Below are 17,159 nucleotides of genomic sequence, written 5' to 3' on the forward strand. Positions count from 1 at the left end.
CTTATATCCACCTCGGAGCCAGTCTTGGAACGGCAGAGGTCTTCAGGTATGCCTGCAGAAAGATCTGAAACTTCACACCATGTGTTGATTTTGATAACAAAATACATTTTATTGTACATTACAAAAATAAATGAACCATTCATTCAATTGTCTTATGTATGATCTGAAGCATTAAATGGTAACAGCCACTGTGAACACAGTAGGTAGTACAATAATAGTTTAACACAGTGCAGTGATTGATTGACTGGATCAACCTAACTCTATAATGTGTAGCATTATAACCACAAACACAAAAAAGGCAGCTTATTACACAGAGCAGAATAAACATAACATTGACTTATGATCAATCTGAACTGTCGGATTCAGACATTCACTGTGTGTAGTCATGTAGCGTGTGACAGCCCGTAGTCATGTAGCGTGTGACAGCCCGTAGTCATGTAGCGTGTGACAGCCCGTAGTCATGTCATGTAGCGTGTGACAGCCCGTAGTCATGTCATGTAGCGTGTGACAGCCCGTAGTCATGTAGCGTGTGACAGCCCGTAGTCATGTAGCGTGTGACAGCCCGTAGTCATGTAGCGTGTGACAGCCCGTAGTCATGTCATGTAGCGTGTGACAGCCCGTAGTCATGTCATGTAGCGTGTGACAGCCCGTAGTCATGTAGCGTGTGACAGCCCGTAGTCATGTAGCGTGTGACAGCCCGTAGTCATGTAGCGTGTGACAGCCCGTAGTCATGTCATGTAGCGTGTGACAGCCCGTAGTCATGTCATGTAGCGTGTGACAGCCCGTAGTCATGTCATGTAGCGTGTGACAGCCCGTAGTCATGTCATTTAGCGTGTGACAGCCCGTAGTCATGTAGCGTGTGACAGCCCGTAGTCATGTAGCGTGTGACAGCCCGTAGTCATGTCATGTAGCGTGTGACAGCCCGTAGTCATGTCATGTAGCGTGTGACAGCCCGTAGTCATGTAGCGTGTGACAGCCCGTAGTCATGTAGCGTGTGACAGCCCGTAGTCATGTCATGTAGCGTGTGACAGCCCGTAGTCATGTCATGTAGCGTGTGACAGCCCGTAGTCATGTAGCGTGTGACAGCCCGTAGTCATGTAGCGTGTGACAGCCCGTAGTCATGTAGCGTGTGACAGCCCGTAGTCATGTCATGTAGCGTGTGACAGCCCGTAGTCATGTCATGTAGCGTGTGACAGCCCGTAGTCATGTCATGTAGCGTGTGACAGCCCGTAGTCATGTCATTTAGCGTGTGACAGCCCGTAGTCATGTAGCGTGTGACAGCCCGTAGTCATGTAGCGTGTGACAGCCCGTAGTCATGTCATGTAGCGTGTGACAGCCCGTAGTCATGTAGCGTGTGACAGCCCGTAGTCATGTCATGTAGTGTGTGACAGCCCGTAGTCATGTAGCGTGTGACAGGCCCGTAGTCATGTAGCGTGTGACAGGCCCGTAGTCATGTAGCGTGTGACAGCCCGTAGTCATGTAGCGTGTGACAGGCCCGTAGTCATGTCATGTAGCGTGTGACAGCCCGTAGTCATGTCATGTAGCGTGTGACAGCCCGTAGTCATGTCATGTAGCGTGTGACAGCCCGTAGTCATGTAGCGTGTGACAGCCCGTAGTCATGTAGCGTGTGACAGCCCGTAGTCATGTAGCGTGTGACAGCCCGTAGTCATGTAGCGTGTGACAGCCCGTCATGTAGCGTGTGACAGCCCGTAGTCGTGTAGCGTGTGAGCAGCCCGTAGTCATGTCATGTAGCGTGTGACAGCCCGTAGTGTGTATAGTAGAGCAGCCTGTAGTCATGTCATGTAGCGTGTGACAGCCCGTAGTGTGTATAGTAGAGCAGCCTGTAGTCATGTCATGTAGCGTGTGACAGCCCGTAGTGTGTATAGTAGAGCAGCCTGTAGTCGAGCCTCCATCAGCAGCAGGTTGACATGGACCTGGAGAAAGAGAAACAGGAAGACACAGGGTCAGTCAGTAACACACCTGACACAGGTGACACACAAGAAAGGTAGATAGAGACGGACAGAGTTTTTAGCGATGGTTTTGAGTGTGTGTGTGGCGCGTACCTTCTCAGAGTGTCTGAAGAGTCTCCAGTAGGCAGAGTAGATCCTATCTGTAGTCTGTTCTGGATGACACGCTACCGTTTTCACAAACATCTTGAGGCCTCGCTCCAACAACACATTCACCTCTCCGTAGTCGTAGTCATCGTACCTACACACACACACAAAACATCAGTATAATAAACAAACCCAGTTATGAACATACAGGTGTGTGTGTGAGAGAGACAGACCGTATTCCGTAGAGGCAGTGTATGTAGTTCCAGAGAGCCTTGCGGAGTGTGTGTGTGTCCACATCCTTGTGCATCGCCATCCTGTTGTAGGTTAGACCACACACAACCTGACAGAAGAGAGAACATCACTCCATCAGTATCAACCTGACAGAAGAGAGAAACGTCACTCCATCAGTATCAACCTGACAGAAGAGAGAACGTCACTCCATCAGTATCAACCTGACAGAAGAGAGAATATCACTCCATCAGTATCAACCTGACAGAAGAGAGAAACGTCACTCCATCAGTATCAACCTGACAGAAGAGAGAAACGTCACTCCATCAGTATCAACCTGACAGAAGAGAGAACGTCACTCCATCAGTATCAACCTGACAGAAGAGAGAACGTCACTCCATCAGTATCAACCTGACAGAAGAGAGAACGTCACTCCATCAGTATCAACCTGACAGAAGAGAGAAACGTCACTCCATCAGTATCAACCTGACAGAAGAGAGAAACGTCACTCCATCAGTATCAACCTGACAGAAGAGAGAAACGTCACTCCATCAGTATCAACCTGACAGAAGAGAGAACGTCACTCCATCAGTATCAACCTGACAGAAGAGAGAACGTCACTCCATCAGTATCAACCTGACAGAAGAGAGGACGTCACTCCATCAGTATCAACCTGACAGAAGAGAGAACGTCACTCCATCAGTATCAACCTGACAGAAGAGAGAACGTCACTCCATCAGTATCAACCTGACAGAAGAGAGAACGTCACTCCATCAGTATCAACCTGACAGAAGAGAGAACGTCACTCCATCAGTATCAACCTGACAGAAGAGAGAACGTCACTCCATCAGTATCAACCTGACAGAAGAGAGAACGTCACTCCATCAGTATCAACCTGACAGAAGAGAGAACGTCACTCCATCAGTATCAACCTGACAGAAGAGAGAACGTCACTCCATCAGTATCAACCTGACAGAAGAGAGAACGTCACTCCATCAGTATCAACCTGACAGAAGAGAGAACATCACTCCATCAGTATCAACCTGACAGAAGAGAGGACATCACTCCATCAGTATCAACCTGACAGAAGAGAGAACGTCACTCCATCAGTATCAACCTGACAGAAGAGAGAACATCACTCCATCAGTATCAACCTGACAGAAGAGAGGACATCACTCCATCAGTATCAACCTGACAGAAGAGAGGACATCACTCCATCAGTATCAACCTGACAGAAGAGAGAAACATCACTCCATCTGTATCAACCTGACAGAAGAGAGAACGTCGCTCCATCAGTATCAACCTGACAGAAGAGAGAACGTCACTCCATCAGTATCAACCTGACAGAAGAGAGAACATCACTCCATCAGTATCAACCTGACAGAAGAGAGAACGTCACTCCATCAGTATCAACCTGACAGAAGAGAGAACGTCACTCCATCAGTATCAACCTGACAGAAGAGAGAACATCACTCCATCAGTATCAACCTGACAGAAGAGAAACGTCACTCCATCAGTATCAACCTGACAGAAGAGAGAACGTCACTCCATCAGTATCAACCTGACAGAAGAGAGAAACGTCACTCCATCAGTATCAACCTGACAGAAGAGAGAAACGTCACTCCATCAGTATCAACCTGACAGAAGAGAGAAACGTCACTCCATCAGTATCAACCTGACAGAAGAGAGAACGTCACTCCATCAGTATCAACCTGACAGAAGAGAGAACGTCACTCCATCAGTATCAACCTGACAGAAGAGAGGACGTCACTCCATCAGTATCAACCTGACAGAAGAGAGAACGTCACTCCATCAGTATCAACCTGACAGAAGAGAGAACGTCACTCCATCAGTATCAACCTGACAGAAGAGAGAACATCACTCCATCAGTATCAACCTGACAGAAGAGAGGACATCACTCCATCAGTATCAACCTGACAGAAGAGAGAACATCACTCCATCAGTATCAACCTGACAGAAGACAAGACGTCACGCCATCAGTATCAACCTGACAGAAGAGAGAACGTCACTCCATCAGTATCAACCTGACAGAAGAGAGAAACGTCACTCCATCAGTATCAACCTGACAGAAGAGAGAACGTCACTCCATCAGTATCAACCTGACAGAAGAGAGAACGTCACTCCATCAGTATCAACCTGACAGAAGAGAGAACGTCACTCCATCAGTATCAACCTGACAGAAGAGAGAACGTCACTCCATCAGTATCAACCTGACAGAAGAGAGAACATCACTCCATCAGTATCAACCTGACAGAAGAGAGAACGTCACTCCATCAGTATCAACCTGACAGAAGAGAGAACGTCACTCCATCAGTATCAACCTGACAGAAGAGAGAACGTCACTCCATCAGTATCAACCTGACAGAAGAGAGAACATCACTCCATCAGTATCAACCTGACAGAAGAGAGGACATCACTCCATCAGTATCAACCTGACAGAAGAGAGAACGTCACTCCATCAGTATCAACCTGACAGAAGAGAGAACATCACTCCATCAGTATCAACCTGACAGAAGAGAGAACGTCACTCCATCAGTATCAACCTGACAGAAGAGAGAACGTCACTCCATCAGTATCAACCTGACAGAAGAGAGAACATCACTCCATCAGTATCAACCTGACAGAAGAGAGAACGTCACTCCATCAGTATCAACCTGACAGAAGAGAGAACGTCACTCCATCAGTATCAACCTGACAGAAGAGAGAACGTCACTCCATCAGTATCAACCTGACAGAAGAGAGAACGTCACTCCATCAGTATCAACCTGACAGAAGAGAGAACGTCACTCCATCAGTATCAACCTGACAGAAGAGAGAAACGTCACTCCATCAGTATCAACCTGACAGAAGAGAGAAACGTCACTCCATCAGTATCAACCTGACAGAAGAGAGAACATCACTCCATCAGTATCAACCTGACAGAAGAGAGGACATCACTCCATCAGTATCAACCTGACAGAAGAGAGAACGTCGCTCCATCAGTATCAACCTGACAGAAGAGAGAAACATCACTCCATCTGTATCAACCTGACAGAAGAGAGAACGTCGCTCCATCAGTATCAACCTGACAGAAGAGAGAACGTCACTCCATCAGTATCAACCTGACAGAAGAGAGAACATCACTCCATCAGTATCAACCTGACAGAAGAGAGAACGTCACTCCATCAGTATCAACCTGACAGAAGAGAGAACGTCACTCCATCAGTATCAACCTGACAGAAGAGAGAACATCACTCCATCAGTATCAACCTGACAGAAGAGAGAACGTCACTCCATCAGTATCAACCTGACAGAAGAGAGAACGTCACTCCATCAGTATCAACCTGACAGAAGAGAGAAACGTCACTCCATCAGTATCAACCTGACAGAAGAGAGAAACGTCACTCCATCAGTATCAACCTGACAGAAGAGAGAACGTCACTCCATCAGTATCAACCTGACAGAAGAGAGGACATCACTCCATCAGTATCAACCTGACAGAAGAGAGAACATCACTCCATCAGTATCAACCTGACAGAAGAGAGAACGTCACTCCATCAGTATCAACCTGACAGAAGACAAGACGTCACTCCATCAGTATCAACCTGACAGAAGACAAGACGTCACTCCATCAGTATCAACCTGACAGAAGAGAGAACGTCACGCCATCAGTATCAACCTGACAGAAGAGAGAACGTCACGCCATCAGTATCAACCTGACAGAAGAGAGAAACGTCACTCCATCAGTATCAACCTGACAGAAGAGAGAACGTCACTCCATCAGTATCAACCTGACAGAAGAGAGAACATCACTCCATCAGTATCAACCTGACAGAAGAGAGGACATCACTCCATCAGTATCAACCTGACAGAAGAGAGAACATCACGCCATCAGTATCAACCTGACAGAAGAGAGAACGTCACGCCATCAGTATCAACCTGACAGAAGAGAGAAACGTCACTCCATCAGTATCAACCTGACAGAAGAGAGAACGTCACTCCATCAGTATCAACCTGACAGAAGAGAGAACGTCACTCCATCAGTATCAACCTGACAGAAGAGAGAACGTCACTCCATCAGTATCAACCTGACAGAAGAGAGAACGTCACCATCAGTATCAACCTGACAGAAGAGAAGCAGTATCAACCTGACAGAAGAGAGAACGTCACGCCATCAGTATCAACCTGACAGAAGAGAGAACGTCACTCCATCAGTATCAACCTGACAGAAGAGAGAAACGTCACTCCATCAGTATCAACCTGACAGAAGAGAGAACGTCACTCCATCAGTATCAACCTGACAGAAGAGAGAACATCACTCCATCAGTATCAACCTGACAGAAGAGAGGACATCACTCCATCAGTATCAACCTGACAGAAGAGAGAACATCACTCCATCAGTATCAACCTACGTCACCCATCAGTATCAACCTGACAGAAGAGAGAACATCACTCCATCTGTATCAACCTGACAGAAGAGAGAACGTCGCTCCATCAGTATCAACCTGACAGAAGAGAGAACGTCACTCCATCAGTATCAACCTGACAGAAGAGAGAACATCACTCCATCAGTATCAACCTGACAGAAGAGAGAACGTCACTCCATCAGTATCAACCTGACAGAAGAGAGAACGTCACTCCATCAGTATCAACCTGACAGAAGAGAGAACATCACTCCATCAGTATCAACCTGACAGAAGAGAGAACGTCACTCCATCAGTATCAACCTGACAGAAGAGAGAACGTCACTCCATCAGTATCAACCTGACAGAAGAGAGAAACGTCACTCCATCAGTATCAACCTGACAGAAGAGAGAAACGTCACTCCATCAGTATCAACCTGACAGAAGAGAAACGTCACTCCATCAGTATCAACCTGACAGAAGAGAGGACATCACTCCATCAGTATCAACCTGACAGAAGAGAGAACATCACTCCATCAGTATCAACCTGACAGAAGAGAGAACGTCACTCCATCAGTATCAACCTGACAGAAGACAAGACGTCACTCCATCAGTATCAACCTGACAGAAGACAAGACGTCACTCCATCAGTATCAACCTGACAGAAGAGAGAACGTCACGCCATCAGTATCAACCTGACAGAAGAGAGAACGTCACGCCATCAGTATCAACCTGACAGAAGAGAGAAACGTCACTCCATCAGTATCAACCTGACAGAAGAGAGAACGTCACTCCATCAGTATCAACCTGACAGAAGAGAGAACATCACTCCATCAGTATCAACCTGACAGAAGAGAGGACATCACTCCATCAGTATCAACCTGACAGAAGAGAGAACATCACTCCATCAGTATCAACCTGACAGAAGACAAGACGTCACGCCATCAGTATCAACCTGACAGAAGAGAGAACGTCACGCCATCAGTATCAACCTGACAGAAGAGAGAAACGTCACTCCATCAGTATCAACCTGACAGAAGAGAGAACGTCACTCCATCAGTATCAACCTGACAGAAGAGAGAACGTCACTCCATCAGTATCAACCTGACAGAAGAGAGAACGTCACTCCATCAGTATCAACATGACAGAAGAGAGAACGTCACTCCATCAGTATCAACCTGACAGAAGAGAGAACATCACTCCATCAGTATCAACCTGACAGAAGAGAGAACGTCACTCCATCAGTATCAACCTGACAGAAGAGAGAACGTCACTCCATCAGTATCAACCTGACAGAAGAGAGAACGTCACTCCATCAGTATCAACCTGACAGAAGAGAGAACGTCACTCCATCAGTATCAACCTGACAGAAGAGAGGACATCACTCCATCAGTATCAACCTGACAGAAGACAAGACGTCACTCCATCAGTATCAACCTGACAGAAGAGAGAACACCACTCCATCAGTATCAACCTGACAGAAGAGAGAACATCACTCCATCAGTATCAACCTGACAGAAGAGAGGACATCACTCCATCAGTATCAACCTGACAGAAGAGAAACATCACTCCATCAGTATCAACCTGACAGAAGACAAGACGTCACTCCATCAGTATCAACCTGACAGAAGACAAGACGTCACTCCATCAGTATCAACCTGACAGAAGAGAGAACGTCACGCCATCAGTATCAACCTGACAGAAGAGAGAAACGTCACTCCATCAGTATCAACCTGACAGAAGAGAGAACGTCACTCCATCAGTATCAACCTGACAGAAGAGAGAACGTCACTCCATCAGTATCAACCTGACAGAAGAGAGAACGTCACTCCATCAGTATCAACCTGACAGAAGAGAGAACGTCACTCCATCAGTATCAACATGACAGAAGAGAGAACGTCACTCCATCAGTATCAACCTGACAGAAGAGAGAAACGTCACTCCATCAGTATCAACCTGACAGAAGAGAGAACGTCACTCCATCAGTATCAACCTGACAGAAGAGAGGACGTCACTCCATCAGTATCAACCTGACAGAAGAGAGAAACGTCACTCCATCAGTATCAACCTGACAGAAGAGAGAACGTCACTCCATCAGTATCAACCTGACAGAAGAGAGAACGTCACTCCATCAGTATCAACCTGACAGAAGAGAGAACGTCACTCCATCAGTATCAACCTGACAGAAGAGAGAAACGTCACTCCATCAGTATCAACCTGACAGAAGAGAGAACGTCACTCCATCAGTATCAACCTGACAGAAGAGAGAACATCACTCCATCAGTATCAACCTGACAGAAGAGAGGACGTGACTCCATCAGTATCAACCTGACAGAAGAGAGGACATCACTCCATCAGTATCAACATGACAGAAGAGAGAACATCACTCCATCAGTATCAACCTGACAGAAGAGAGGACATCACTCCATCAGTATCAACCTGACAGAAGAGAGAAACGTCACTCCATCAGTATCAACCTGACAGAAGAGAGGACATCACTCCATCAGTATCAACCTGACAGAAGAGAGAAACATCACTCCATCTGTATCAACCTGACAGAAGAGAGAACATCACTCCATCAGTATCAACCTGACAGAAGAGTAAACATCACTCCATCAGTATCAACCTGACAGAAGAGAGAACATCACTCCATCAGTATCAACCTGACAGAAGAGTAGAACATCACTCCATCAGTATCAACCTGACAGAAGAGAGAACATCACTCCATCAGTATCAACCTGACAGAAGAGAGAAACATCACTCCATCAGTATCAACCTGACAGAAGAGAGAACGTCACTCCATCAGTATCAACCTGACAGAAGAGAGAAACGTCACTCCATCAGTATCAACCTGACAGAAGAGAGAACATCACTCCATCAGTATCAACCTGCCAGAAGAGAGGACATCACTCCATCAGTATCAACCTGACAGAAGAGAGAAACATCACTCCATCAGTATCAACCTGACAGAAGACAAGACGTCACTCCATCAGTATCAACCTGACAGAAGACAAGACGTCACTCCATCAGTATCAACCTGACAGAAGAGAGAACGTCACGCCATCAGTATCAACCTGACAGAAGAGAGAAACGTCACTCCATCAGTATCAACCTGACAGAAGAGAGAACGTCACTCCATCAGTATCAACCTGACAGAAGAGAGAACGTCACTCCATCAGTATCAACCTGACAGAAGAGAGAACGTCACTCCATCAGTATCAACCTGACAAAGGAGAGAAACGTCACTCCATCAGTATCAACCTGACAGAAGAGAGAAACGTCACTCCATCAGTATCAACCTGACAGAAGAGAGAAACGTCACTCCATCAGTATCAACCTGACAGAAGAGAGAAACATCACTCCATCAGTATCAACCTGACAGAAGAGAGAACGTCACTCCATCAGTATCAACCTGACAGAAGAGAGAACGTCACTCCATCAGTATCAACCTGACAGAAGAGAGAACGTCACTCCATCAGTATCAACCTGACAGAAGAGAGAACGTCACTCCATCAGTATCAACCTGACAGAAGAGAGAACGTCACTCCATCAGTATCAACCTGACAGAAGAGAGAACGTCACTCCATCAGTATCAACCTGACAGAAGAGAGAAACGTCACTCCATCAGTATCAACCTGACAGAAGAGAGAAACATCACTCCATCAGTATCAACCTGACAGAAGAGAGAACGTCACTCCATCAGTATCAACCTGACAGAAGAGAGAACGTCACTCCATCAGTATCAACCTGACAGAAGAGAGAACATCACTCCATCAGTATCAACCTGACAGAAGAGAGGACATCACTCCATCAGTATCAACCTGACAGAAGAGAGAACATCACTCCATCAGTATCAACCTGACAGAAGACAAGACGTCACTCCATCAGTATCAACCTGACAGAAGAGAGAACATCACTCCATCAGTATCAACCTGACAGAAGAGAGAACATCACTCCATCAGTATCAACCTGACAGAAGACAAGACGTCACTCCATCAGTATCAACCTGACAGAAGAGAGAACATCACTCCATCAGTATCAACCTGACAGAAGAGAGGACATCACTCCATCAGTATCAACCTGACAGAAGAGAGAACATCACTCCATCAGTATCAACCTGACAGAAGACAAGACGTCACTCCATCAGTATCAACCTGACAGAAGAGAGAACATCACTCCATCAGTATCAACCTGACAGAAGAGAGAACGTCACTCCATCAGTATCAACCTGACAGAAGAGAGAACATCACTCCATCAGTATCAACCTGACAGAAGAGAGAACATCACTCCATCAGTATCAACCTGACAGAAGACAAGACGTCACTCCATCAGTATCAACCTGACAGAAGAGAGGACATCACTCCATCAGTATCAACCTGACAGAAGAGAGAACGTCACGCCATCAGTATCAACCTGACAGAAGAGAGAAACGTCACTCCATCAGTATCAACCTGACAGAAGAGAGAACGTCACTCCATCAGTATCAACCTGACAGAAGAGAGAACATCACTCCATCAGTATCAACCTGACAGAAGAGAGGACATCACTCCATCAGTATCAACCTGACAGAAGAGAGAAACGTCACTCCATCAGTATCAACCTGACAGAAGAGAGGACATCACTCCATCAGTATCAACCTGACAGAAGAGAGAAACATCACTCCATCTGTATCAACCTGACAGAAGAGAGAACATCACTCCATCAGTATCAACCTGACAGAAGAGTAAACATCACTCCATCAGTATCAACCTGACAGAAGAGAGAACATCACTCCATCAGTATCAACCTGACAGAAGAGTAAACATCACTCCATCAGTATCAACCTGACAGAAGAGAGAACATCACTCCATCAGTATCAACCTGACAGAAGAGTAAACATCACTCCATCAGTATCAACCTGACAGAAGAGAGAACGTCACTCCATCAGTATCAACCTGACAGAAGAGAGAACATCACTCCATCAGTATCAACCTGACAGAAGAGAGAACATCACTCCATCAGTATCAACCTGCCAGAAGAGAGGACATCACTCCATCAGTATCAACCTGACAGAAGAGAGAAACATCACTCCATCAGTATCAACCTGACAGAAGACAAGACGTCACTCCATCAGTATCAACCTGACAGAAGACAAGACGTCACTCCATCAATATCAACCTGACAGAAGAGAGAACGTCACGCCATCAGTATCAACCTGACAGAAGAGAGAAACGTCACTCCATCAGTATCAACCTGACAGAAGAGAGAACGTCACTCCATCAGTATCAACCTGACAGAAGAGAGAACGTCACTCCATCAGTATCAACCTGACAGAAGAGAGAACGTCACTCCATCAGTATCAACCTGACAGAAGAGAGAAACGTCACTCCATCAGTATCAACCTGACAGAAGAGAGAAACGTCACTCCATCAGTATCAACCTGACAGAAGAGAGAAACGTCACTCCATCAGTATCAACCTGACAGAAGAGAGAAACATCACTCCATCAGTATCAACCTGACAGAAGAGAGAAACGTCACTCCATCAGTATCAACCTGACAGAAGAGAGAACGTCACTCCATCAGTATCAACCTGACAGAAGAGAGAACGTCACTCCATCAGTATCAACCTGACAGAAGAGAGAACGTCACTCCATCAGTATCAACCTGACAGAAGAGAGAACGTCACTCCATCAGTATCAACCTGACAGAAGAGAGAACGTCACTCCATCAGTATCAACCTGACAGAAGAGAGAAACGTCACTCCATCAGTATCAACCTGACAGAAGAGAGAAACGTCACTCCATCAGTATCAACCTGACAGAAGAGAGAAACATCACTCCATCAGTATCAACCTGACAGAAGAGAGGACATCACTCCATCAGTATCAACCTGACAGAAGAGAGAACATCACTCCATCAGTATCAACCTGACAGAAGACAAGACGTCACTCCATCAGTATCAACCTGACAGGAGAGAACATCACTCCATCAGTATCAACCTGACAGAAGAGAGAAACGTCACTCCATCAGTATCAACCTGACAGAAGAGAGAAAGTCACTCCATCAGTATCAACCTGACAGAAGAGAGAACATCACTCCATCAGTATCAACCTGACAGAAGAGAGGACATCACTCCATCAGTATCAACCTGACAGAAGAGAGAACATCACTCCATCAGTATCAACCTGACAGAAGACAAGACGTCACTCCATCAGTATCAACCTGACAGAAGAGAGAACATCACTCCATCAGTATCAACCTGACAGAAGAGAGAACATCACTCCATCAGTATCAACCTGACAGAAGACAAGACGTCACTCCATCAGTATCAACCTGACAGAAGAGAGAACATCACTCCATCAGTATCAACCTGACAGAAGAGAGGACATCACTCCATCAGTATCAACCTGACAGAAGAGAGAACATCACTCCATCAGTATCAACCTGACAGAAGACAAGACGTCACTCCATCAGTATCAACCTGACAGAAGAGAGAACATCACTCCATCAGTATCAACCTGACAGAAGAGAGAACGTCACTCCATCAGTATCAACCTGACAGAAGAGAGAACATCACTCCATCAGTATCAACCTGACAGAAGAGAGAACATCACTCCATCAGTATCAACCTGACAGAAGACAAGACGTCACTCCATCAGTATCAACCTGACAGAAGAGAGGACATCACTCCATCAGTATCAACCTGACAGAAGAGAGAACGTCACGCCATCAGTATCAACCTGACAGAAGAGAGAAACGTCACTCCATCAGTATCAACCTGACAGAAGAGAGAACGTCACTCCATCAGTATCAACCTGACAGAAGAGAGAACGTCACTCCATCAGTATCAACCTGACAGAAGAGAGAACGTCACTCCATCAGTATCAACCTGACAGAAGAGAGAACGTCACTCCATCAGTATCAACCTGACAGAAGAGAGAACGTCACTCCATCAGTATCAACCTGACAGAAGAGAGAAACGTCACTCCATCAGTATCAACCTGACAGAAGAGAGAACGTCACTCCATCAGTATCAACCTGACAGAAGACAAGACGTCACTCCATCAGTATCAACCTGACAGAAGAGAGAACATCACTCCATCAGTATCAACCTGACAGAAGAGAGAACGTCACTCCATCAGTATCAACCTGACAGAAGAGAGAAACGTCACTCCATCAGTATCAACCTGACAGAAGAGAGAACGTCACTCCATCAGTATCAACCTGACAGAAGACAAGACGTCACTCCATCAGTATCAACCTGACAGAAGAGAGAACATCACTCCATCAGTATCAACCTGACAGAAGAGAGAACGTCACTCCATCAGTATCAACCTGACAGAAGAGAGAACATCACTCCATCAGTATCAACCTGACAGAAGAGAGAACATCACTCCATCAGTATCAACCTGACAGAAGACAAGACGTCACTCCATCAGTATCAACCTGACAGAAGAGAGGACATCACTCCATCAGTATCAACCTGACAGAAGAGAGAACATCACTCCATCAGTATCAACCTGACAGAAGAGAGAACATCACTCCATCAGTATCAACCTGACAGAAGAGAGAACGTCACTCCATCAGTATCAACCTGACAGAAGAGAGAACGTCACTCCATCAGTATCAACCTGACAGAAGAGAGAACGTCACTCCATCAGTATCAACCTGACAGAAGAGAGGACATCACTCCATCAGTATCAACCTGACAGAAGAGAGAACGTCACGCCATCAGTATCAACCTGACAGAAGAGAGAAACGTCACTCCATCAGTATCAACCTGACAGAAGAGAGAACGTCACTCCATCAGTATCAACCTGACAGAAGAGAGAACGTCACTCCATCAGTATCAACCTGACAGAAGAGAGAACGTCACTCCATCAGTATCAACCTGACAGAAGAGAGAAACGTCACTCCATCAGTATCAACCTGACAGAAGAGAGAAACGTCACTCCATCAGTATCAACCTGACAGAAGAGAGAAACGTCACTCCATCAGTATCAACCTGACAGAAGAGAGAAACATCACTCCATCAGTATCAACCTGACAGAAGAGAGAACGTCACTCCATCAGTATCAACCTGACAGAAGAGAGAACGTCACTCCATCAGTATCAACCTGACAGAAGAGAGAACGTCACTCCATCAGTATCAACCTGACAGAAGAGAGAACGTCACTCCATCAGTATCAACCTGACAGAAGAGAGAACGTCACTCCATCAGTATCAACCTGACAGGAGAGAACGTCACTCCATCAGTATCAACCTGACAGAAGAGAGAAACGTCACTCCATCAGTATCAACCTGACAGAAGAGAGAAACATCACTCCATCAGTATCAACCTGACAGAAGAGAGAACGTCACTCCATCAGTATCAACCTGACAGAAGAGAGAACATCACTCCATCAGTATCAACCTGACAGAAGAGAGGACATCACTCCATCAGTATCAACCTGACAGAAGAGAGAACATCACTCCATCAGTATCAACCTGACAGAAGACAAGACGTCACTCCATCAGTATCAACCTGACAGAAGAGAGAACATCACTCCATCAGTATCAACCTGACAGAAGAGAGAACATCACTCCATCAGTATCAACCTGACAGAAGACAAGACGTCACTCCATCAGTATCAACCTGACAGAAGAGAGAACATCACTCCATCAGTATCAACCTGACAGAAGAGAGGACATCACTCCATCAGTATCAACCTGACAGAAGAGAGAACATCACTCCATCAGTATCAACCTGACAGAAGACAAGACGTCACTCCATCAGTATCAACCTGACAGAAGAGAGAACATCACTCCATCAGTATCAACCTGACAGAAGAGAGAACGTCACTCCATCAGTATCAACCTGACAGAAGAGAGAACATCACTCCATCAGTATCAACCTGACAGAAGAGAGAACATCACTCCATCAGTATCAACCTGACAGAAGACAAGACGTCACTCCATCAGTATCAACCTGACAGAAGAGAGGACATCACTCCATCAGTATCAACCTGACAGAAGAGAGAACGTCACGCCATCAGTATCAACCTGACAGAAGAGAGAAACGTCACTCCATCAGTATCAACCTGACAGAAGAGAGAACGTCACTCCATCAGTATCAACCTGACAGAAGAGAGAACGTCACTCCATCAGTATCAACCTGACAGAAGAGAGAACGTCACTCCATCAGTATCAACCTGACAGAAGAGAGAACGTCACTCCATCAGTATCAACCTGACAGAAGAGAGAACGTCACTCCATCAGTATCAACCTGACAGAAGAGAGAAACGTCACTCCATCAGTATCAACCTGACAGAAGAGAGAACGTCACTCCATCAGTATCAACCTGACAGAAGACAAGACGTCACTCCATCAGTATCAACCTGACAGAAGAGAGAACATCACTCCATCAGTATCAACCTGACAGAAGAGAGAACGTCACTCCATCAGTATCAACCTGACAGAAGAGAGAAACGTCACTCCATCAGTATCAACCTGACAGAAGAGAGAACGTCACTCCATCAGTATCAACCTGACAGAAGACAAGACGTCACTCCATCAGTATCAACCTGACAGAAGAGAGAACATCACTCCATCAGTATCAACCTGACAGAAGAGAGAACGTCACTCCATCAGTATCAACCTGACAGAAGAGAGAACATCACTCCATCAGTATCAACCTGACAGAAGAGAGAACATCACTCCATCAGTATCAACCTGACAGAAGACAAGACGTCACTCCATCAGTATCAACCTGACAGAAGAGAGGACATCACTCCATCAGTATCAACCTGACAGAAGAGAGAACATCACTCCATCAGTATCAACCTGACAGAAGAGAGAACATCACTCCATCAGTATCAACCTGACAGAAGAGAGAACGTCACTCCATCAGTATCAACCTGACAGAAGAGAGAACGTCACTCCATCAGTATCAACCTGACAGAAGAGAGAACGTCACTCCATCAGTATCAACCTGACAGAAGAGAGGACGTCACTCCATCAGTATCAACCTGACAGAAGAGAGAACGTCACTCCATCAGTATCAACCTGACAGAAGACAAGACGTCACGCCATCAGTATCAACCTGACAGAAGAGAGAACGTCACGCCATCAGTATCAACCTGACAGAAGAGAGAAACGTCACTCCATCAGTATCAACCTGACAGAAGAGAGAACGTCACTCCATCAGTATCAACCTGACAGAAGAGAGAACGTCACTCCATCAGTATCAACCTGACAGAAGAGAGAACGTCACTCCATCAGTATCAACCTGACAGAAGAGAGAACGTCACTCCATCAGTATCAACCTGACAGAAGAGAGAACGTCACTCCATCAGTATCAACCTGACAGAAGAGAGAACGTCACTCCATCAGTATCAACCTGACAGAAGAGAGAACGTCACTCCATCAGTATCAACCTGACAGAAGAGAGAACGTCACTCCATCAGTATCAACCTGACAGAAGAGAGAACGTCACTCCATCAGTATCAACCTGACA

General features: G+C 45.9%; 1 protein-coding gene across 5 annotated transcripts in view; it reads right to left on the bottom strand.

Annotated features, from left to right (window-relative positions):
* Positions 1-1,732: 1,732 nt before the first annotated feature.
* Positions 1,733-17,159, bottom strand: part of sesn2 (sestrin 2) — a 33,037-nt gene continuing 17,610 nt past the window's right edge. For 4 of the 5 annotated variants that reach the window (XM_071368359.1, XM_071368360.1, XM_071368358.1 and 1 more), the window contains 3 exons: positions 2,288-2,394; positions 2,064-2,208; positions 1,733-1,934 (listed from right to left, as the gene is read on the bottom strand). In XM_071368359.1, coding sequence (XP_071224460.1) covers positions 1,848-1,934; positions 2,064-2,208; positions 2,288-2,394 — 339 coding nt within the window. In that variant the 3' untranslated portion in view covers positions 1,733-1,847. Of the gene's footprint in view, positions 1,935-2,063; positions 2,209-2,287; positions 2,432-17,159 lie in introns of those variants that run through there. The other variant, XM_071368361.1, reaches the window with a different exon arrangement.

This window comes from Salvelinus alpinus, chromosome 26 (assembly GCF_045679555.1).
Source record: "Salvelinus alpinus chromosome 26, SLU_Salpinus.1, whole genome shotgun sequence".
Lineage (NCBI taxonomy): Eukaryota > Metazoa > Chordata > Actinopteri > Salmoniformes > Salmonidae > Salvelinus > Salvelinus alpinus.